This window comes from Squalius cephalus (assembly GCF_949319135.1).
Source record: "Squalius cephalus genome assembly, chromosome: 4".
NCBI lineage: Eukaryota > Metazoa > Chordata > Actinopteri > Cypriniformes > Leuciscidae > Squalius > Squalius cephalus.
In genome coordinates, this window is record NC_137125.1 from 36,443,185 (window position 1) to 36,467,029 (window position 23,845).

Genomic DNA, 23,845 nt, shown 5'->3' on the forward strand with positions numbered 1-23,845 from the left:
TTTACAAAAGCGGTGGTAAAAAAAACATGGAAAGCATGGAACTCATTCCGACTCAATAGAAATACAAAGAGTCTGGATGATCTTTTGAAGATATCGAGTTGTCTTTCCCTCTAACACCAGCAATGGCTCCCACTAGGAGAGAAGAGCTGAATCTGAAGGAACTGTGCTGAATGCAGCTCATTCATGGAGTAAAGAGAGTCGTTTGGGGATCATGAGTACAGGTTAGTTTCCTGGATGAATAAACATCAGCTACTTCTGTTGAACAAGCAGTCTAGGCAGGGACATGTAGGGCAAAATGGTAAGATGTTGCGATATTTAACGGTTTCATTAGAATATTTCCAAGTGTTGCAACCGGTGTAACTTTAACGAAGTCGCAGTGTTCCCGTTCTCTGTGTGTTAGAGGCTAATCTTGTGCTAACGGGACGATTTTCCCAAAAGAAGCACAAGAAGAAATTCCTGGATGAAGAAGGTGAGGAGCAATGTTGTGGTTGTGATATAGGCATGTTTTGTTTTTTTCACCGCAATGCTTTTAAACATTGTTTTTATTTTCAGCATTATCCAGTTTTTTCCCCCAGGCAGGCATATGGAAGCCGCACTGGATACTTTGATTTGAATCTTTTGTTTCAACTTTGCTTTGTTTCCTTTCCCCGTTTCTTCGGTTACTTATCACACACAGAGAACCATTTTGGGCGAGTTTACTTTGTTTCTTTGTTCTCTTCAATCGATATGGACACTGTTGTGGAGGGTATAAGGAAAGAGTCTAAAGAAAAACCCCGTGATTTTCTTTCCACTGCTGTAAGGGACTCTACCGCACAACATCCGCCTGATGACTCCCTCTCGCGTGCTGCTGATGATGAGGAGGAGGATGATGATGAGGTGAAAGAAAGACAGCTCGCGAGCTCTGTGATCCGGAGCTCGAGTACTAAAGCACGGGCCCGCGAGACGCTCCGGACTGAAGCACGAGCTCCGGATCACAGAGCAGAATGAGCGGAGGAGGAGGAGGGCGCCTCTGGGATTAGTCTTGGATTGCTTCCCTTGGAATGGGAAGACCACATTTCCTCAAGAGAGCATCAACAAACCCAAGCTTTTTTTTTTTTCCTCTTCCGAAAGCGCTGTCTAAGTGAATTCAGTGAAGTCAATTCAATTATTGTCCTTTTCTAATTATGACATAAAAGAGAGGTCGGAAATCAAAACATTCAACTATATTAACTTTCCAGTGGTAACTGATAGTTTCCTGTAATACTTATAATTTAAAATAGGATTTACTTCAAACCATGTAAAATCTCCACAATCTTTCTGTTACTTATTTTTTTTATGTCTGTAACAAAGTGACAATAATTGTAGTAACTGCATTTGTATGAAATTAAGGTATTTACTATACACCGATACACCTGAGACAGAATATACCCTACACCTGCCATTAGTTTTGAGCATAGTAACATTTCCACTTTTTGCCTGTAACTGAATAATTCATATTATATTAAATTAAATTAAAGGGAAATATACAATACCGGTCAAAGTTTTGAAACATTATTATTTTAATGTTTTTGAAAGAAGTCTTATGCTCATTCAAGCCTGCAATTATTTGATCAAAATACAGAAGAATATTGTAAAATATTATTAATATTTAAAAATAATGGTTTTCTTTTTTAATATACTTAAAAATATCATTTATTTCGTTGATGCAAAGGTGAATTTTCAGCATCATTGCTCCAGTCTTTAGTGTCACATGATCCTTCAGAAATCATTCTAATATGCTGATTTATTATCAATGTTGGAAACAGTTGTGCTGATTAATATTTTTTTGGAACCTGTGATACTTTTTTCAGGATTCATTCATAAATAAAAAGTTTGAAAGAACAGCATTTATTCAAAATAGAAATAATTTCTAACAATATAAATCTTTACTATCACTTTTTATCAATTTAACACATCCTTGCTGAATTAAAGTATTAATTTCTTTCAAAAAAAAGAAAGAAAGAATTACTGACCCCAAACAGTTGAACGGTAGTGTATATTGTTACAAAATATTTCTATTTTAAATAAATGCTGTTCTTTTTCAAACTTTTTATTCATCAAAGAATCTTGAAAAAAAATGTATCACAGGTTATTTTTTTTTTTAGAAATATTCAGCAGGACATTGATAATAATTCAGCATATTAGAATGATGAAGGATCATGTGACACTGAAGACTGGAATAATTATGCTAAAACTTCAGCTTTGCATCACAGAAATAAACAATATTTTAAAGTATATTAAAATAGATAACCATTATTTTAAATTGTAATAATATCTTTTTTTCTGTATTTTTGGCAAATAAATAGGCTTGATGAGCATAAGAGACTTCTTTCAAAAACTATTTATGTTTCCAAACTTTTGACCGGTTCTGTGTAAATATAAATATTTAAAATGAAATCTTTGTCCTCACAGACATTAAAGGTTCATTGTAAAAATACACCTCCTTTATAAAGTTTTCACAACAATGTCCATATCTGATACTGTTTACATTTTATAAATAGGGCAATATCAAAGCCATCCTTAACCTTCTATAATTTCACCTGCAATTAAGTTAAGGTTGCCCTAATAATGCTTATTTTCTGTTTTATAACTGGGATTGTTGAATGCTCATCAACATAAAAACATAGGTGAGTAGCCTACCTCTAAAAGTGTTAAACTAAAAAAAAAAAAAAAAACAATGTCTTGGTACATAATCTCTTATATTTTCCTGTCTCTAGACTGTTTTGGTTCTCAAGAATCAGGGAATTTTTTTGAAAGGTCTGAAATCTCAGTGATAATCTACTATGATGATCTAACGCTCATGAAAGTATGAAGCCACTGTCTAGAATGCTGTACAAGAATATGCTGTTCAGCATTATTGAGAGTGATAACGAAATCGGGACATGATAATGACACACATTGGACCTTCATTTACAAGATTTCTCACAATTCTAAACACTAGGTTTCAATCTTGACCTCAGTCGTGACCCATCGTGTTCAGCTGTGTGTCTGTGGTATGCAAGTCTATTCAATGAATTCATGTAGTCCCCCCTCTTCCTTCTCTGTGTGAGTTTATGTAGGAATGAAGAAACCGCCGGTTGCCCCCAAACCCAAGCTGGTTCAGTCGCAGAAGCCATCGCCTCCCCCCATCGCCCCAAAACCAGAGATCCTGCTGCCGTCACCCTCACCCACTGCGCACAAGAGAGGAAAACCTGCCGTCGCCCCCAAACCAAGCCTGCCCAAAGCCCCTCAGAAACCTCTCCAGCCAAGACAAGATCCTTGCAAGACCCAGCATCCCCCTGTCTCCAAAAATGGGGGTCCTGCTCTACTACCCTCACACCTGTCCCATTACATCATACCACCCTGCACTCAAGGTCATCACTTAGGTAACAGCAAATCAGAGGATTCTAAGGAAATATGTGGAACAGCAGAGGTAGGTGTTTTCAAAGAGGGCGACAGCCCCAAAGAACAGTTGTTTTACAATGACACATGGGAACATGCATCCCAATCTGAACGGGAACAAATACGTGCTCCCACAGACTCATCCCACACTTCCACAGAGGCACAGGAAGAAACAAACTCTTCCACAGTAGAAAAGGACCAGACAGGTACACAAATACAAATTTCTGTCCAGATCCCAAGTCACAGTCCTACAGAACCCCTACAGGAACGATCTGTCGAGGAGAAACAAACCGGAAACTCTATTTTTGGCTCTTGCGTCAGTGACAATGTTGGTTACCCTGCACCTCCCAGCAAGCCTCTCCCTGTACCCCATCCACGACGTCCTCGGAGGGCACTTGTTAGGCAGAATGTTGTGGAAATTGCACCTTCAGACATTCAAGCACCTACAGAGACTTCTGAACGCATTCAGACAGACAAATTACTAGAAAGTCCCGAAAACACTTCAACCAGTCACGCCTACACTGACACACCTCTAAATTTATGTTCCCCTAAAGAGAACGCGGAAAACACAGACACTGGCTCCTCAACCAACACTGATTCTTTGCACAATGTAGACTCTTTTCACAGTGCACATACTGAAGACATGCTTCCTGATCTAGAATCCACCCATTATTCGGTTCCAACAAATGGCGTAACTCTAGCTTCCATGAACACAGCTGCAGAGGAGGAGGGGTCACAACCTCCAGCTCCGCCACCTCGACAGAAATCCCTCCTACAAATGGTTGATTCCTTGTGCAAGGCCTCAACATCAGTGGACAGCTTGCTTTTGCATTGCCACTCAGATCTTCAAGATTCCTTGGTTAGTAGTAAAGATGAGGAGGTGCAAAGCAATGATGATGAAGATGATGATGGAGTATATGGAGATTTTGCTCGATACCCAATAACGCGGAGTCTTCCTAAACAGATTAAGCTCAGCTGTGGCTCGCAAGTTGCAGCTTTAAGCAAGCCATCTTTGGATGGGGAGGAAAGGTCACCGAAAGTCATGCCTAAAAAGCCCCAACGAAACAGTCTTCCCGCATCTGTTGTGTTGCGGAAGCAAAACACGTGTCCGGTAACGCACACACCCCCTCCGCTTCCCAACTCCAGTCCTCCCGTATTCAGAGAACTCCCGGCACCTCCTCCGGAGAAACCTTCATGGCGAGTCGCCCTGCCTAGCATCCCTCTCTTCAGTAAAAACCAGCCGACTCGCAGTAACAGCCAACCACAGGCTGGAGGTATGGGAGCTGTTTTCGTCAAACAGAGGGCAAAGTCGTTTTCCTCTGCAGATCTTCAGCGAGTGGACACTGGATCCGAATCCTCCGAGCCGTTGGTGCGATCCGATCAAACGCGACGTAGCTTGCGGAAACTTCTAGAGCTGCGCGTGTGTGCACGGTTGCTTCCGAAGTTGCTTCGCGGTGGACAGTCCCTGGATTGCACTCGTACTGATGCGGAATACGAGGATCATAAAGCCACGCGCACTAATCAGGTCACCCCTGGTGGTGATGAGGAAGAAGCTCAAGGTGACAGTGAGCCTGACTGTGGGGTGGAATACGAGAACGTCCCCTTATACGAGGAGATTCCAGAGTACATGAACCTGCCCTGGGTCTATTCCAACCAGGATGCAGACACAGGAGTGTATGAAGTGCAGGAACCATGTGACGTGAACAGGTCAGTTTGTGCATGCATATATATGTATACAACATTTATTTAAAGGACATAATAATTTATCAACAAATGTTGATGTTTAAGACCAAGAAGTCAGTGTTTGGATGGTTTGCATAGTTTATTTGCTATAACTACACCATTACATTAGTTGGTAAAGGGGCCATTCACAAGTTTTTTAAATTTTAAATGTAGACTTGCAACGAGAAATTGCCATCGCAAATCTCTTATTTTCTAGACACGTCTATGAAGGAAAGAAGGAGAAAGCGGTTCAGTGTTTTCAGACGCGAAGTGCGAACGACCTCTAAGACTACATAGATCAGCCAGCTATGTTTTAGGATTTCTAATCAGCATCTAGAATATCCGAAAACGCTCTTAGTGGAATGGCTTAAAAGTTTAAGGAGGGCTTGATGTGAGCTTTTGCTCAGGCAATGTTTAAAAATTACAGTGTATATTCACATCTATTGGACCTTTGCTGATCAAATGCCTACAACATATTAAAGGTCTGTTCACATTAAGATAACTATAACGCTAACTATATTAGCGTTAAATGGTTAAGCTCTTTAAAGCCGATGGATTCTGATTGGCTGTGAATGTCATTATTGTTATAGATGTTATGTTGTAGACTTTTCTATTCTCATAGAATTTAAAGCAATATAGTTATCAATATAGTTGTCATCTGGGTGTGAATGGGCCTTTAGACTCATATATACATAGAGTCATTCCAAAATTAGAAAATCTGGATCACAACATGCTGCATTTTGGTAAGCTGGAGCTTTGCCAGTTTCAGCTGTTGTGATTTGTTAAAACCTACTTAGCAACAAGTATATATATTTTAATGTGCACTGTGTTGGTTTGGTCTGTGTGGTCATGGAAGTGTGTGTGTGAGAGGGTTACAGTCCACTCTTTGAGTCCAGGTTGGGCTGTTTTCCTGTGGGTTATTTTCAGTGGCCAGAGCAGGAAATGTCTGTAGAGGAGAGAGCTGAGCCACTGGAAAATAACCTTTCCCTCTCTCTCTCTCTCTCTCTCTCTGTTTCTCCCACACTCTTTTCTCTCATTCTCAGAATTTTCAATTGAAATCTTCTGGCTCACAGTCATGCTTTGTCATTGCAACATTTCCAACACAGTAGCAAAAATGTCAGTAAAACGTGAATCATCTTATTCTGATTACAAATATACCAACTGCTGACTGTTACTGACCTCATTATAAAGCATCAGAGCACATGGCTAACATTTCTCAGCAGTAAGTGCTTTTGTAATAAAGTTTTATTTTAGTGTTGTAGAAGAATTCATGCGCAAGCACAGTTTATTTTTGTCTACAAAACTAATTTCAAGAATATCTGCATCACTGTAAAAAAGTTGCTGTTATTAGTTATAACAACTTAAAATTTGTTGATAACTTAAATATCCAACTTAAGTAAACTTAATATTTTAAGTCAAGCACGAACACATATTTTTTAAGTTGAAACAACACATTATGTCTTATTCTAATGTTGAATTTTAAGTTGTTATCACAGCAATCTTTGTTTACAGTGTAGATCAAAAAATAATTTAAAGAAGATAAGAAACATAAATTCCAAACTTTTGGCTTGTAGTGTGTTTATTGTGATGACTGTAGACTTCGTCCACATTTTTGACCTCCACCACACATTGGCTTGTCAGTGATGAGGTCTCAGTGCTGGTGAAAACTTACGGCATTTGCTAAATCCGCAGTTGGTTTCCAGATGCACAGGAGGTTGAATCAAGTTTGTGGTCGTATGTTTTGAGTTGTCAGCAAGTTGTTACCAACAAATATTTTACAGTCATATGGGCTAAAGCCCTTGATCGCAGTAGTAATACATTATCATCTTTGATCTCTCAGTACAAAAACTTTGCTGTGCACACAACAACAGAATACACTTTGGACTTAAATTAACTTAAATCCCAAGTGTTTTTGCTTACAAAAATTACGCTACCGTTCAAAAGTTTTAGATCGGTAAGATTTTTAAAGTCTCTTATATTCACCAAGAATGCATTTGTTTGATCCAAAATACAGCAAAAACAGTAATATTGGGAATATCTTTTTCAGAAATCATTCTTATATGATGATTTGCTGCTCAAGAAATGTTGAATTAGAAACAGGAGGGGAATTTTTTTTTTTAATTGTAAGAAATTAAAGTGTTTGTTCACCCAAAAATGACATTTCAGTCATTAATCATTCACCCTCGTGTCGTTCCAAACCTGTAAGACCTTTGTTCATCTTCAGAGCACAAATGAAGATATTTTTGATTAAATCCGAGAGCTTTCTGACCCCTCCATAGACAGCAATGACATAACTACTTTCAAGACCTAGAAAGGTAGTAAAGACATCGTTAAAATAGTCCATGTGACTACAGTGGTTCAACCTTAATGTTATGAAGCGGCGAGAAATACTTTTTATGCGCAAAAAAAATAAAAAAAATAACGACTTTATTCAACAATTTCTTCTCTTCCCTGTCAGTCTCTGATGCTGATTTATATACACTTGCACATGTAGCATACTACTTCCTTGTTTCTGCATACTGTTTCAGATTTTTTTTAAATATTAGGTAGCATACAGTGTATACTGCACAGTATAAACTAGGCACTATGCTAGTATTACATTCTGAAAACATTCTCTTCAACTGTGGGATTTGAACTATCAGTGGACTTTATTGGTTAATGGGAGTCAGGCAGAAGCACTTGAAACCTGTGTGTGTGTGTGTGTGTGTGTGTGTGTGTGTGTGTGTGTGTGTGTGTGTGTGTGTGTGTGTGTGTGTGTGTGTGTGTGTGTGTGTGTGTGTGTGTGTGTGTGTGTGTGTGTGTGTGTGTGTGTGTGTGTGTGTGTGTGTGTGTGTGTGTGTGTGTGTGTGTGTGTGTGTGTGTGTGTGTGTGTGTGTCTGTCTGTCTGTCTGTCTGTCTGTCTGTCTGTCTGTCTGTCTATTAGCTATAGTTTTGGAACAAAATGGAGCAAAATGAAAACCTACAAAACCTTCTTTTGGAGACATTCAGGGACATCCTAAATTGAAAAAAAGCTATTTATTTATTTATTTGAAGGTGTAGAGTTTGGGTTTGTTGGTAATAATTATAATGAGTTCTATATGAAAAACAATAATCAATCCTTATTTAGATAATTAAGAATACGTTTAGGTTGTGTGAGTCATCATCACTGTGGTAAAAGTCAATAATTAATTCAGTGATATTCAGATTCCGCACATTCCAGCTTCTGAATTTGAGGGCCCTTAATAGATAGTTAAACTCCAATTTTAGATAACATTCACATTTCACAGTAATTGCCCAGGCACGACAGAAACTCCAAACTCGTGTGTGTGTGTGTGTGTTTGTGTGTGTGTGTGTGTGTGTGTGTGTGTGTGTGTGAGAGGTTGTGCATTTGAGGGTTTGTCTATGTGTGTGTGTGTGTGTGTGTGTGTGTGTGTGTCTCTTTGCAGAGTGAGTTTATATAAGCTGTAAACAAGAGCTGCTCTGTCCTGCCACAGGAGAAAGAATGAGAGCGAGAGGAACCAGAAAGAGGGCAGAAAGTATGTGAATGCATCAGCATGTGTGAGAGTTTGCTTGAGCTTTCTGATGCTTCACCCAAAAATGAAAATATATATATTTTTTCTCGCTCTCATATCACTTCAAAAGACTATATTTATTATAATAAGAAACGTTTCTTCACCACCAAATCATCATGTTAGAATGATTTCTAAAAGATCATGTGACACTGAAGTAATTGCTGCTGGAAATTCAGCTTTGCATCACAGGATAAATTACATTTTAAAATGTATTACAACAGAAACCAGTTCATTTAAATTGTAATAATATTTCACAGTATTGCTGTTTTTACTGTATGTTTCTTATCAAATAAATGTAGCCTTAGTGAGATTAAGAGACTACTTTCAAAAACATTAAAAAACCTTAATGTTTCCAAACTTTTCACCACTAGTGTTAGTATTAGAAACAGACTGAAATTTAAATTCTTATTCAATGAAAATCCAGCTGCAAATAGCAAATTTAATTTGCATCCTTCCTGTGCATATTTAAACTTGACAAATGAGGTTGTGTCATGGTAGGCACATGCAAAAATCACGTTAATAATATTAAATATTTAAATATTTTATATATATATATATATATATATATATATATATATATATATATATATATATATATATATATATATATATATATATATATATATCATATTTTATTTTTTATTTTATTTATTTTCATTTAGTATTATTATTATTGCACATGTTTTTTAAAAGAAATTACTGCCTGTCAATATAAAGGAAACTAGGTTGAAATTGAATGTTACACTAGTTTGAATTTTAAATGTGTGTGTATTTTTGTGTGTGAATACATGTTTGATTGTATGTACTTTGGACGGATCTTGTTTGACAACAGATGTTCTGTGAGTGGTGATCTATCAGAGGATGGATTGAGCTCCAACGAGGACGATGGTAACAGCTCCGACTCCAGTAAGGAAGACATGAGTCAATCAAAAGATAAAGAGGTACGCACAAAACAACATCACAACAATCACATGGATTACATTTTACATTGTCATTCTGAACTTTTTTGAAGTTTTAGTGGAATGGACTTTCAACAGAACACAGGGGCAGAAATCTCTCAGGTTTTACTCTAAAATATCTTTCAAAGATGAATGAAAGTTTTTGGAACGACGTGAGTAATTAATGACAGAACTTTCATTTTTTGGTGAACGAACCCTTTAAATACATTGAGAATGTTGTTATTTCCATTTGAAGAGAAAAACTTTAAAAGAATGAGCTCCAAATCATTGATTTGGGAAGGTTTGTCCAGCAGACTTTCTGTCTGAAAATAATCCAGAGAGACCCCCAAACAGGGGGTGCTTTCAGTCAAACTTTGCCCTTGTGTTTAGACAGACCCTGATCCAAATAAAGACTGCAGCCTCTCACTAGCTCAAAACAACACACACAAACACACACTCACATTTGTTTTGCTATGAGGCTGTTTGTTGTTGGTAATCATGGTTGGATGTAGCGACTATGCAAGTATGACACTTCGAGTTATACCATAGATTTTTAAATGGTCTAATATTATAACAGCATTTTAACTTGTGTGTCATTAGGAGGTAGAGCGAGCAAAGAGGAACAAGGTGGTCCACATCGCAATGGAGATAATGAGCTCCGAGAAAGTGTAAGTACAAACGGCCAATGACATTTGAAAGCATTTTATTATGACCTGCCTTCCATGAAAACTTATTTTAATGCTTTTAAAATAATTTATATTTTGATTCATTGTGTTTGTTTGTCTTTGCAGATTTGTGGATGTTCTGAAGTTACTTCACATCGTAAGTCATCGCTGTTTTCACTGGCTCCAGATTTGAATCAGAGCAATAATTATTTTATGCAGAAAGTGTCCAATTTTATACATTTTTTCACATGAATGTGTTCTCGAATAGTTTTTGATTCTCACAGTTACAGTAGGATCATAGAGGGAAACACGCACACAGACACATTTGTCTGTTTATTTTTGGATTTTAATGAGTAGCTGTGTGCAAGTGTATTTAAATACGTGCAAGACTACATTCTAAACTGACCATCGACATTGAAATGTTCTGGGTTCAATACAAGTTGACAGCATAATGTTGATTGCCACAAAAACAATTTGACTCGTCCCTTAAGCAAAAATATAGCATTAACTGTAATGCATCTACGATAGACATCTTTGGGGCAAGGCATTTTAAAGGCTGTTCAAAACTGTTGCTGTTAAAAGCAGAAATGTGAAGCTCATGGTTGTCTAAATCGCACGTGATTGCAATGGTCGGAGTTTGCGCATGTAAATAGTCATTTGTGGATAGTAACACCATGTTTCTTTCTGGTATTCTTGCATGGTTCATGAATCATGTGAGAATTACTGTTTATTAATGTTGATCTCAACGTAATGGCCATTGTAGGTGCATTGGTCAATACATTGGTCACTGCACTTCAAGTCCGACATTATTATTAGAAATGTAATATTGAACGCAGTGAATTATGAAAAGTTACATTTGAGGTGCTTTAAATGGAATAACAGGGAAAAACTTCAGTGTGCTTAAAGTAGACTATTAGTGTGCTAAAGCACACTTAACACCTTTCTTAAATATGTATGTTGGTTTCCGCCACTAAATAAAAATGAAAAAAGTTAATAAATAATAATAAATAAAATAATAAATAATTGCGATTTTTATTTAATTAAATTTTTGTATCTCACAAATCCGATTTTTTTCTCGCAATTGCACGATAAACTACGGAAGCCCTGAACCGCAACGTAAAAAAATAAAATTCTGTCATTTAGTCGAAAGTCGAAACGTTTCGAGATTAAAGTCGAAACGTTTCGACTTTAATCTCGAAATGATAGCATTTTTTTTTTACAGAATTTTTTTTTTTTTTACGTTGTGGTTCAGGGCTTCCGTAATAAACAGATTGCGAGAAAAAGTCAGAATTGCGAGATAAAAACTCGCAATTGCCAGAAAAAAAAAAATTGTAATTGTGAGACCTAAACTTGCAATTGTGAGAGAAAAAAAACAGAATTGCGAGATTCAAACTTGCAATTGCCAAAAAAAGTCAGAATTGCGAGATATAAACTTGCAATTGCCAAAAAAAGTCAGAATTGCGAGATATAAACTTGCAATTGGCAAAAAAAAGTCAGAATTGCAAGATATAAACTTGCAATTGGCAAAAAAAATCTGAATCGAATGATATAAACTCACAATTGGCAAAAAAAAAGTTAGAATTGCGAGATATAAACTCACAACTGTGAGGAAAAAAAGTCATAATTGCGAGAAAAAAATCTGAATTGCGAGATACATTAATTAATATTTTGAATCATTTTTTAATGTCCTGTTTTAGTTTATTCAAGTTTTAGTGATTTTGTTGCTTGCTTTTTTCATTTTTATTGTGTAGGTTAATTTTTTATTTCAAGTTTAAATTTTTAGCAGTTTTAGTACTTCATCGTATTTTAATTCAGTTAGTTGCCAAGTTAACACGTCTAATAAAGTTTTTCAACTAATATTTATATTTTATTTTAGAATTATTTCAATTAACGAAAAATATTTGTATTAGTTTTAGTAAACAATAAAAATGTGTCATACTTTGTCCCGTTTAAAGCATCACCTCTAAGAAAAAAAATGTAGTCGACCTCAATGGTTAACTAGTTATAGAACTGTGGTGCATCCTGACCCTTCAGATTGATGTAAAGAATTAGAGAAAAAGTCAGAGAAAGAGTGACAGGAAAGAGACGGCGGAGGAAAGACTAGAGGAAGAGCTTGTCCAGAGAGACTGTGGTAAAGGAATAAGAGATCAACGGACAGAGAGAGTTTTCGGAAAGTAATTACACCCACCCTCCCTTTAACCCACTTATTTGGCCGTGACCCTAAACAGCTGTCCTAAAGACACGTGTGTGTGTGTGTGTGTGTGTGTGTGTGTGTGTGTGTGTGTGTGTGTTTGTGAGAGAAAATGTACTCTCTACTTCCTGTTACAGCTGTAGATGTACTGTGCTGTGAGTTTATGCGCTTCAGTTTGTTTGTTTTTACTCTGTGTTTGAAAATGTCGTTGAGTGCTAGTTTATGGCACTGTTAATTTTAGCTGATTATACCATGAAAGATATATCAAAAATTTTGGTCTAGTGAATAAAGTCATTGTTTGAATTCACGGATGTTAGCGTGTGTCTTTTGCTATTACTCATCTTGGTTAGTTCTCTTTGTTTTGTTGCCGTAGCCTGAAATTTTGGCAGTAGCTTACATCTCCATTTCTGTGTCAGGATTTCCGGGACGCAGTTGCCAAAGCGACTCGTGCGAGCGGGAAGCCGTTGGTGGAGGAGAAAGTGTTGAATCAAATCTTGTACTATCTGCCCCAACTCTACGAACTTAATAAAGACCTGCTGAAAGAGCTGGAGGAGAGAGTGGCCCACTGGTAACACACACACACACACACACACACACCATATGAAAGTTAAATGTATTGCAAATGAGTTTCATGTCATTTTTGTGTTGGAGTAGCATGTATGTTTCGTGGCTAGCAGCACAGAGAGTTCAAATAAGGATGCAAAAGAATGAGAGCATTTAGTAGTTGGTGGGATTATAACTTCTATATAAATAAAAACGCGTATTCCCTAAACTTGTCAATCTTTCATTGCTTAATACTGAACATTTTGTTTTTGGGAATCTCTCACACCTGCAGGTCTGATCATCAGAGGTTGGCTGATATCTTTGTTCAGAAGGGTCCGTATCTGAAGATGTATTCCACTTACATACGAGAGTTTGACCGTAACGTGGCTCTGCTGGACGAACAGTGTCGCAAAAATCCTCCTTTTGCAAGCGTTGTTCGTCAGTTTGAGGTAGGAGTGTGTGTGCGTGTTTTTTTATAAGACCAAATGATCGTCCCCACGATGAAAAGTGATTAATATAGAGAATAACATCTTAAGTAATATTTCATGTGTGTGTAGTGTGGGGTGTCTGGTAAACCCTATGTTATGGGGACAAAATGTCCCCACAAAGCAATATCTGAAATCCTTGTGGGGACATTTTTTTGGTTCCCATGAGGAAAACCGCTTATAAATTATATTAAGTGATGTTTTTTGAAAATGTAAAAATGCAGATAGTTTTCTGTGATGGGTAGGTTTAGGATTAGGGGATTAGTTTGTACAGTATAAAAATCATTGTCTATGGAACGTCCCAATAAAACATGAAAAAACATGTTGAGAGAGACACTGTTTTAGTAGTTATTGCACACGTACGGACAATGAAACCTGCAGGAGCACGAAGGATGAATTTTTATTGTTTGCATAATTTTAATGTGTAATATTCTGATAATATTTGTTTTTAAGGGTACATTTTCAAAAACTTCAATTTAAGCAATTAATTATTAATGTTGTGTAAAATGCTTGTGGACGATACCAAATGGTATTTGCATGTAGCATATTTTAATTCATTTTAATCAATAAATATACTTAGTCAATAAGATTATTATTATTTTAATTTTGTATTTAATTTGTATTTGTTTAATTTAAATGTATCATAATTGTTTTTTACAATAAAAGTAATGTTTATAGAACATACAGAAAAGACACTTTCTCTAATAACATTCTGACATTAAAATACTGAACTGAAATTATAATATACAGCATGATTACTGTACTGATTAAAACAATTAATTGATAGTTAAATATGTAGTGAATGCAGAGTGCATATTTGTATTTTTCTCGAACAGGGGAAGCCATTTTTTTTACAAATACATTTGGTAATTCTTTCACTTATTCATCCTCAGACGAGTCCTCGCTGTGCTAGTCTTGCTTTGAAGCATTACCTGCTGAAACCGGTGCAGCGGATACCTCAATACCAGCTCCTGCTCACAGGTACACACACTCACACCTACACAGCATGGTATTAAGATGCGTTTTGGTCAATCCAATCACAAGTGGACGACGCTAAATACAGGTGTAAACGGGCTCTAAAACGTTTTGAGCTTGTCCATTTTCAACTACTTCCAGAAGTAGTTGAAAACACATTCGGTCTGGATTGCTTTCGTAGTGTAAACGCTCATGTGGTCGAAAGCATCCAAACAGCTGCAAAAGACCGCTTACTCTCCACCTACTGACCTAATGTGTAAACATTATGGGAAGCGCTAACCAGATGGGATTTAAACTTTGTCGCCTGAAGACCCAAGTTTGGTTTGAAGTTGAAAAACTTACCAAGCACAATGTTCTCTCACCATTCCTGATTTCTAACACTCACGGCATTTGGCGTGGTCTTGCTGCTATCAGTAGAAATGAAAGCTGATCCACTCATGTATGTTTTTCCATGGGTGTTCATATGTAATCAGCTTGAGCTTATTTTGCCCATTTGATTGAAAGATCTGAAAAAGCCCATACGTTTACCCGCCCATAGACCCTCCCCTCAAAGACATCAGGACAGAAGTGGTTGAAAGTGGACAAAAGATATTAAACACCAGGTGTAAACGGGAATGTGTCTCCCTCGTCTTCTTGTGATCCAAACGACCAAAACGCATTTTAATACCAGGTTTAAACAAACTTATGATTAAACTTAAAATTAAGCTAATGAAGTCATTTAAAGCTACACTGTGTAATTTTTTAAGTTGATTCTTTGCAAAAAACACTTTGTTCTTTGTGCTCATTAATGTGTAATTACTTCTACCAACTAATCAAGTATTCTCGTAAGCGTAGAATCTGCCATTTAGAATACTTACGAGCGAGTCGCTCGAATGGCGGCAGCCATGTTGCGCCTCCATCTTGAAAATACATTAGCCAAAAAGGGACATACCTGGAAATTCAAGCTTCGCCTTTCGCGTTTTTACACTCAGTGGCACCGTGACGAATGCGAGGGGGAGATTACTTGCGACTGCCGGCAGATTTGAAATAATACGGCCACCGTAGGAGTTAAAACGCCCTCGGAATGGGAGGGGCTAGAAAGTAATATTCAGTTGGTAGTCATAAACAATTTCACCGCTAGATGGGAGAAAATCCTACACAGTGTAGCTTTAAGGAATACAGCCAATCTTTCTGACCAATTTAGAATTTTCGGTTTCATGTCTCTTTCAGATTATTTGAAGAATCTTCCTGAGGATTCATCCGACTACAAAGACACAAAAAGTAAGAGCATACAATTTTCCCTGGAAATGACACAGGGACTCATGACGGTGCTAAGGTGGCTCTTTTTGAAAATGACCAGGGGCCAGTAAATAAATAAAATAAAATGACTTGGTAAAATTTGCAGAAACCAACAAATCAATTCAAATCAAAACGTCTTTCCGAAATAAAAACTTTCAGTTGACAAAAACCCTATAAAACAGTTTGTTTTTTTTAAGTTCTGAGTTGTAAAAAATGACATGATCTGGGGCTTTTATACAGTATGTGCCATTGTAAAGACTGCACACCTATCCCACAGAGCCTTGTTTTTATCCGTGGTAAATTCAAAATGGCGTCTAACCTGACTAAAGTCTATAAATGCTTTTAAAATATAAATATCTATTTTTTCTAAAGGCATGTTATTGATCTTATTGACATTTTTCTTTCTTTTCAATAATCTGTTTCACTCGAACGTCTGTGACAATACAGAAGAAAAGATATGTAGCTACGTCCATTTCTTTGTGATGTTTATAGTCCAAAAAATCAAGTTCACTATAATGAATCTGTAAATTGAAAAATCTATCAAGCTTTTGACTTTATGTGAGATTTTTGCTGCAAAATGAAACTTATTCTCTTAAATACTTTGTTTTTGATTTACCCAGCTGCTCTTAGTGTGGTGAAAGAAGTGGCAAACCACGCGAACGACATCATGAAGCAAGGGGTAACGCCACAAACACACAGCCACGCATTATGACCTCATGAATATGAATGACGTCTAACACGCATCTCGTTTATTCAGGATAACTTTCAGAAGCTGATGCAGGTTCAGTACAGTCTGAATGGTCATCATGAAATCGTCCAACCTGGCAGGGTAAGATACTCAAGTACCCATGATTCATTGTGTCTGAGCAGTGCCTGAAGTCTCTGTGTTGGTAAACTAATGTACTGTTCTTGTTTCATTCGCAGGTTTTCTTAAAGGAAGGCACTCTGATGAAACTCTCCAGGAAAGTTATGCAGCCCAGAATGTTCTTCCTGGTGAGAAACTATGGTCAAGTTAAGGCTAAATACTATTAAAATGTTGATTATAAAATAGACAGCGTTGTTTTAGTATCATTTATGTACCATTATAGTTTTTATTAATATTTCTAATTTAGATTTTCTGTTTTCATTCATTTTTTTGTCATTTTCTTGTCTTTAAAAAAAAAAATACTAATAAATATTAATATTTAGGTTTAATTTATTTTTAATTCAGTTTTGGATCAGTTTTATTTTATTTTTATTTTTCCAGTTTGTTATTTTAGTGTTTCAACTTATTTCAGTTAGTTAAAAATGTATATTTTCATCTATGAAATCTGATTTGTACATTTGAGGTAGTAAAACTAAAAAAACTAAAAACCACACCAGTGACCGCACACCAATAGATTACATTAATACGGTCTTTTACAATACACGAAATTGCTACATAAGACAGGAAACTGTGGATGGTGTAACCATTAGTAAATTGTCTTTCTTTCTCAACAGTTTAATGATATTCTGCTGTACACAACACCGGTTCAGTCTGGCCAGTATAAAGTCAACAGCATGCTCTCTCTGGCCGGCATGAAGGTCAGATATTCACTGTCATAATACTTTTACACACACACACACACACTGACAGGAGATGTAACACATATGTGTGTCTCACATCTTTAATAGGTGAGCAAACCAAGTCAGGAGGCCTATCAGAATGAGTTAAACATTGAGAGTGTGGAACGCTCCTTTATACTGTCTGCCAAGTAAGAAACACACACACACACACACACACACACGTATGATTTATCTGCTGGGTCTACATGAAGGAAATATTGGTAGTGGAATGAGTAATTGTACATGATAATCATCTTTTGATCATTAGTGAAATAAAATGGATTCCTGGAAGCTGTTTTTAATTAAATTGAAATAACTAACTATAATTGACATTTGCAGTTCAGCCACAGAAAGAGACGAATGGCTTGAAGCCATCGCTAAAGCAATAGATGACTACACCAGAAAGAAGATTTCTTTCTTTTCCAGTCGAAGCCAAGAGGTGGGTGCACTTAAGTGTGTGTGTGTGTGTATGTGTGTGTGATTCGGGTATTCCCTATGTTGTGGCGACCAAATGTTCCCACAAGGATAGTAAAACCTGAAATTTTGTGTTGTGGGGACAACATTTCGGTCTCCATGAGGAAAACAGCTTATAAATCATACGAAAAATGTTTTATAAAAGGTTTAGGATAGAATGTAAGGATTGTTCATAAAAAATCATTGTCTATGGAGAGTCCTCGAAAACACAAATAACAAACTGTGTGTGTGTTTCATCAAATGTACAGGGTCTTCATTGACTTGATGTGTGTACACTGCAAAAAAGTGATTTTTGTCTCGTTTTCCAGTATATTTAAACATTCCATACTTTTACTTGAGAAGCAGAAGTCATACATAAAACAAAAAACAGTATCTGCCAATGGGGCAAGAAAAATAAAATAGTTTTCCCTTTGAATCACGTTCATTTCTTCTTACCCTTTTGCAGATACTGATTCTTGTTGTTAAGATTAAATTCACCTAATTAAAGTACACATTTTAATCCTAATTCAAAAAACTAGACAAGTCTCAAGTAAATGTATTTTGATTTAAGAATGTTTAGATATTTGTACTAGAAAACAAGACTAAAAACTGAATAAGAATATAATTTTTATTATTATTATTATTTTAAGTATGGTGCCAGTTTAATGCTTTAACAAATGTTAGAAAAGACATAAGCATAAAAGAATGCAGCAGAACTATTCATACCAAGTCTAATGCAAAATTCTGATAATTCTCAGAATCTTTTTTTTTTTTCACATAACTTGATTAAATTGTTCATTCACACAATTAAAATATTGACCTTTCCGTAACATAAAAGCATGAAATTCAATTATATTAAAACGCAACTTGGCGTTTAACAATATTAATGTCATAAGATATTCAGAAAAAGTGTACTTAAAACTATTCACACCATCCAATATCGAAATTTAAAAAAACAACTCTGGAAAAAGTAAATAAATTATTTGGCATTTATACCTATTTTAAAAAAAATCTTTATTTTTTCCAAATAAAAAAAGCGGCTGATTTCAGACACGCTGTGAAGGAGCTCATTGAGATTTTATCGTACGTGTTTTGTGTCTCAAACTTGTGTAAAAAGACTTTGTCTCATGCGTCTGTGGTTTTTCTGTGTGTGTGTAGTTGGAGGGAATCTCTGATGACGGTCTACCGTTGGGCTCTAAAGCTCCTATCTGGATTCCAGATTTGAGAACGACCATGTGTATGATCTGCACGTGCGAGTTCACGCTCACCTGGAGACGCCACCACTGCCGCGCCTGCGGAAAGGTTCGAAATACAAAAAAAATCTAAGCTTTGTTTCCTTTTGGTGAACAAATAGGTCTGACTGATATCGGTTTGTTGTGGCAACAGGTGGTGTGTCAGGCATGTTCGTCCAATAAATTCTACCTGGAATACCTGAAGAATCAGCTGGCGCGAGTGTGCGACCACTGCTATATCAAACTACAGCACAAGGGTACGAGATTTCTGCTGTCTACCAACCAACCACTTCTCTACTAGAAGTGTTGTTTATTGAACATTCTTGTTTTTAGCGTTGTTTGCTCATGCTTGACTCGGAGTATTAAACTTGTGTGGTTGCACAGCCAAATCCCTAATGTGCTGTTATGCTTTTGTCTCTTAGGGGACCAATCCAATGTTACCGCTTCCCCTAGTGGGCGGAGTTCGACATTTGCTTTTTCTAGAAGACAGAAAAGGATTCCTTCTGCCCTCAAAGAGGTGACCTGATGTTGTACATTATTACCATTAAAGGTGCTCTAAGCGATGTTGGGTGACGTCACTTCTTGTTGACGTTCGAAGTATTGTCAAACAAAATGGAGGCTAGCTCGACCCTCCCTCCTCCTCATCCCGTCCCCTCCCCCTCCCTTCCGTGCTTTTCCAATGTAAATTCAGGACTTTGAGCGTTCCTTCTCCTTTTTCCCTATTCTTTGCTATTTGTTCATCGGAACGTCATCTCTTTGGTCGTGTGTCGGCCATATCAAAATTCAAGAGAATATAATTCTAACGTTAGTCGTTGTCTAGGACATCTCTCCTCTAGCTAACTTCCCTCTTCATGCTTCTCTCTCCTCCACTCCCCTCACACCCCCCTTCATGTGCACGCGCACTAACCCCCCAACCCCCACCCCCAAATCATTCTTGTCGGTTATTGGCTGGAACACTGTTTGTTATGTTTCGTGGTCCAGGCTGGGCCAGTTTGTTTTTCTTGCCGTTTGTGGAGCCTGGGCTGTCTACAGAGAGCGTGTTTTTTTACAGTGTGTTCAGGGGACAGGCAGCTAGCGGATAATGAGGAGATGTTTGCTGTATGTGACAAAAAAAAGTTTGGCCTAAAAAACGTGTGACATCGCTTAGAGCACCTTTAATGCAATGACTGAGAATTTATGTGTCACTGTAGTGAAGGCTTCGTTTTTTTTTTTTACCACAAAGCTGATGTCATATTAAAATATCTCACTCACAGGTGTCTGCCAGCACTGAGAACTCCTCCATGAGTGGATATCTGCACAGATCCAAAGGCCACAAGAAACCGTGGAAGAGACTGTGGTTTGTCATCGAGAACAAAGTCCTCTACACTTACGCCGCTAGTGAAGTATGCTGCCTCTATTTTTGTAATAACTTTTCGGAACACGCCGACTTTTTGGGACTTTAGCTTATTCACCGTATCCCCCAGAGTTAGATAAGTCCATACATACCCTTCTCATCTCCGTGCGTGCCGTAACTCTGTCTGACGCACCCACCGCTAGCCTAGCTTAGCACAAAGACTGGAGGTAAATGGCTCCATCTAGCATGCTGCTCCCAATAAGTGACAAAATAACACCAACATTTTCCTATTTACATGTTGTGATTTATATAGTCACAGTGTGTACAAATAACAAGGTCACATGAGACACAGCCATCTTCTAACCGTATACATAATGGGAACTATATTCTCAGAAGGTGAAGCACTGCAGCTTGGGCGGAGTGTGACTATACAAATCACAACATGTAAATAGGAAAATGTTGGCGTTATTTTGTCACTTATTGGGAGCAGTATGCTAGATGGAGCCGTTTACCTCTAGTCTTTGTGCTAAGCTAGGCTAGCGGTGGGTGCGTCAGACAGAGTTACGGCACGCAAAGAGATGAAAAGGGTATGTACGGACTTATCTAACTCTGGGGGATACGGTGAATAAGCTAAAGTCCCAAAAAGTCGGCGTGTTCCTTTTAAATGGTACTTTTTTTTATTATTTAACCATTATCAGATGCTATAATTTAGTTTTAACAATGAGTAGTGATGGGTGATTTCAAAACACTGCTTCATGAGGCTTGTGGTTCAGTGTTCGGAGCGTGTATCAGACTCACGTGATTTCAGTAAACGAGGCTTCGTTACGTCATAACTGTTTCGAAACATTTAACTGTATACAATCAGCATAGACAGTTTTGAGATGACATTTGAATGACTTTTTGGTAAAGTTACAGGACTATTTGTTGGGAAAAAGTTGCTAGTTCTTGGAATTTTTCTTTGTTGAAAACAGCTATTTTTGCAACACTGAAAACTTTAATTACGTCAATTATTCCCTTTTTTTTTTTTTTTCACAGTGTCATGAGAATATGCAGATGTGTATGTCATAATAAAAGCTGTCATGTGACGATGATTGCGTTGTTTTCAGGATGTTGCGGCATTGGAGAGTCAGCCACTGCTGGGCTTTTTCCTCCGAGAGGAGAAGACGGGACCGGCTCAAAAAATGCAGTTTAAACTGTACCATAAAAACACACTCTACTACATCTTCAGAGCCGAGGATATCCCCACTGCTCAGAGGTACTGCAGAAAAATACTTCATGCACTTGTATAGAGTTTGTTCTGTCAGTCGTTGATTCAAACTAAATCTGTGCTGCTTTTTCAGATGGATTGAAGCGTTTCAAGAGGCCATGATCCTTTGACTGGTCTGGGTTGGATTAAATCGAATAAATCAATGTCGTTGGTCTGGGTCTCTCCACTGTATTACACAGGCAGTGCGTCTGAGGATGCAGAAATCAAAACCCAGTTTGAAGCAAAGGATGCTGGTAGATGTAGTTTATGCATTAATCTATCTTAAGCACCTTAATGAAGGTAAAACAAGTGGCCAGTTTAATCAGACCGCATCCATCATACTTCAAAAATGTGAGGTATTAATCCATAAGTTTATTCTTAATGTATTTTTTAGCAAACACTGCCTCTCTGTAAAAACTCCTTCGCATAAAACCAGCCCACAGAGCGTTCAGGGTCAAAATGACCAGTCATGAGCTCTACATACAGAAGTTTGCAAATACTCCTGAACATGACGTGTCGTTTACCTATGAATCCGAATTCTTGCCAACGTTGGAACGCTAGATATTTTGAAACAGTCCATTATGATGTCATAGGGACAGTTTGAATCTAATTGCAGCTATTACATGTTGCCTGATGAAGGTTTAAAAATTTGGACTCTAGTGTGATTCATAGTCAAGTCTGAATGTGCATGAGCAAGTATGATGCAAGGAATGTCTGATGCCAGGTCGCATCTTTGGCACGATCATGTGGTGCAGTCTGGCGTGGTGCATTATGGGAGATTTTGTTATTCAACTGTGAAAGCTGGGAAATGAAGGCTTAAAAAGTTACTGGGCCCTAATTGTGAAGCACAAACAGAGTGACTTTATTTATGAATTGTACGTAGAACCATTGTTTTTACAACTGATTTGCGCACAAATGGTTTTATGAACGATTGATGCATTGAACGTGACCATTTACAGAACGTTTTTTACAAGCATTTTAGACATTACATGCGACGGTTTACCCAAGCATGGTTTTACAAACAATTAGTTAATTACCTGCAACAATTTACATAAGAATGATTTTCTGAATGATGCACACATTGAATGTAACTATACTTTTTAAGAACGTAATAATTTTCACAATCAATTGTGTTACATATGACATTTTCAAAAGATTCGTTCATGAATGTGAGCATTTACGCAAGAACGTGTTTTAACAAAAGATTGACGCATTGCATGCAACAGTTTATGTATGCGCATTCTTTTTTTTTTACAAACAATTTGTGCATTATATGCGACAATTTGCGTAAGAATGAAGTTACGAAAAATTTCCGTATTTCCCGAAGAGGTCCTTCGTTATTTGATTTTTTTTCAGTTAGCCTGTTACAGTTACAAAAATGTTTTTAATAATCTTAAACTATTTTGTAAAAAGTAGGCGTTTTAAACATACTGGACTGAACTGGAAGTGTACATATTTTGTAAATGGTAATATAATGCAGGCGTATTTAAAATAGTTCAGGATGTTTAATGGCCTCAATGAATTATGGGTAGTAAAGACACAGTGCTAGGCTGGCTAACTCAGCACTGTTTTAACGTACTATATAAGACATTTATAGCACACCGGCTGTGAATACAGAGAAAAAAAAAACTAGTGCTCTTATCAGGGAAAGATATATAACACACACATTAAATACTCTAATGCACCTTGTTCAGGACGCTTTGACAATGGTTATAACATGATTATATTCTCTACAGTTTTCACTAAAGTCCTCCGTCAGCTCCAAGCACAGCAAGCCACTGATCTTTCACCGTTTGAAGGGTAACAGGTCCAAGAAATGGATTTTATTTGTTTGATATCAATCATATTTCTGTTTTGAATGTTTACATTTTGTAAGATTGTTTTGATTTTGGGAAACAGATACACCACTGTTATTGTTGTTGTTGTTGTTTTTTCCACTTTTAAGAAAAATATAATTGCTATTCCTGATGCTTCTGGTCATCTTGGCACTAATTCACTGTTGTATCCCAAAGTTCTGAGGATCTCCAGAAGGTTTTACATCCTGAAGTAATCTGTTAATATCTTAAGGATTTCAAGGGAGTAGGCTATGTCCCAACATAAATGTAAAGTGCAAATAATTTTTTAATAAATAATGTAATGTAATGAGATAACGTGTGCATCTCTGGTTAAACTTTGTTTCATAATGACTTGGGTTATGTTTGTTAAATATAAATATTAAAAGTACATTACACACTTCGATTCATTGCAGAA

The 23,845-nt window shown here is 37.1% G+C and overlaps 1 protein-coding gene across 3 annotated transcripts; it reads left to right on the forward strand.

The window, feature by feature from the left end:
* The first annotated feature begins 86 nt into the window (after positions 1–86).
* fgd6 (FYVE, RhoGEF and PH domain containing 6) lies at positions 87–23,832 on the forward strand. 3 transcript variants are annotated; one of them, XM_079868232.1, is made up of 22 exons: positions 282–298; positions 401–469; positions 3,078–5,106; positions 9,505–9,613; positions 10,211–10,278; positions 10,402–10,432; positions 12,883–13,034; positions 13,302–13,458; positions 14,388–14,475; positions 15,679–15,729; positions 16,368–16,426; positions 16,505–16,576; positions 16,672–16,740; positions 17,227–17,310; positions 17,401–17,480; positions 17,671–17,770; positions 18,943–19,086; positions 19,171–19,273; positions 19,439–19,533; positions 20,270–20,398; positions 21,456–21,604; positions 21,690–23,832. In XM_079868232.1, exons 3-22 carry the CDS (start codon positions 3,080–3,082, stop codon positions 21,724–21,726), a joined length of 3,804 nt encoding a protein of 1,267 aa, XP_079724358.1. In that variant the 5' UTR covers positions 282–298; positions 401–469; positions 3,078–3,079; the 3' UTR covers positions 21,727–23,832. The 3 variants fall into 3 exon arrangements, with proteins under 3 accessions (XP_079724357.1, XP_079724356.1, XP_079724358.1); XM_079868231.1 differs by lacking the exons at positions 282–298; positions 401–469 and adding an exon at positions 87–221; XM_079868230.1 differs by lacking the exon at positions 401–469 and having other exon boundaries at positions 227–298.
* The last annotated feature ends 13 nt before the right edge of the window (positions 23,833–23,845 follow it).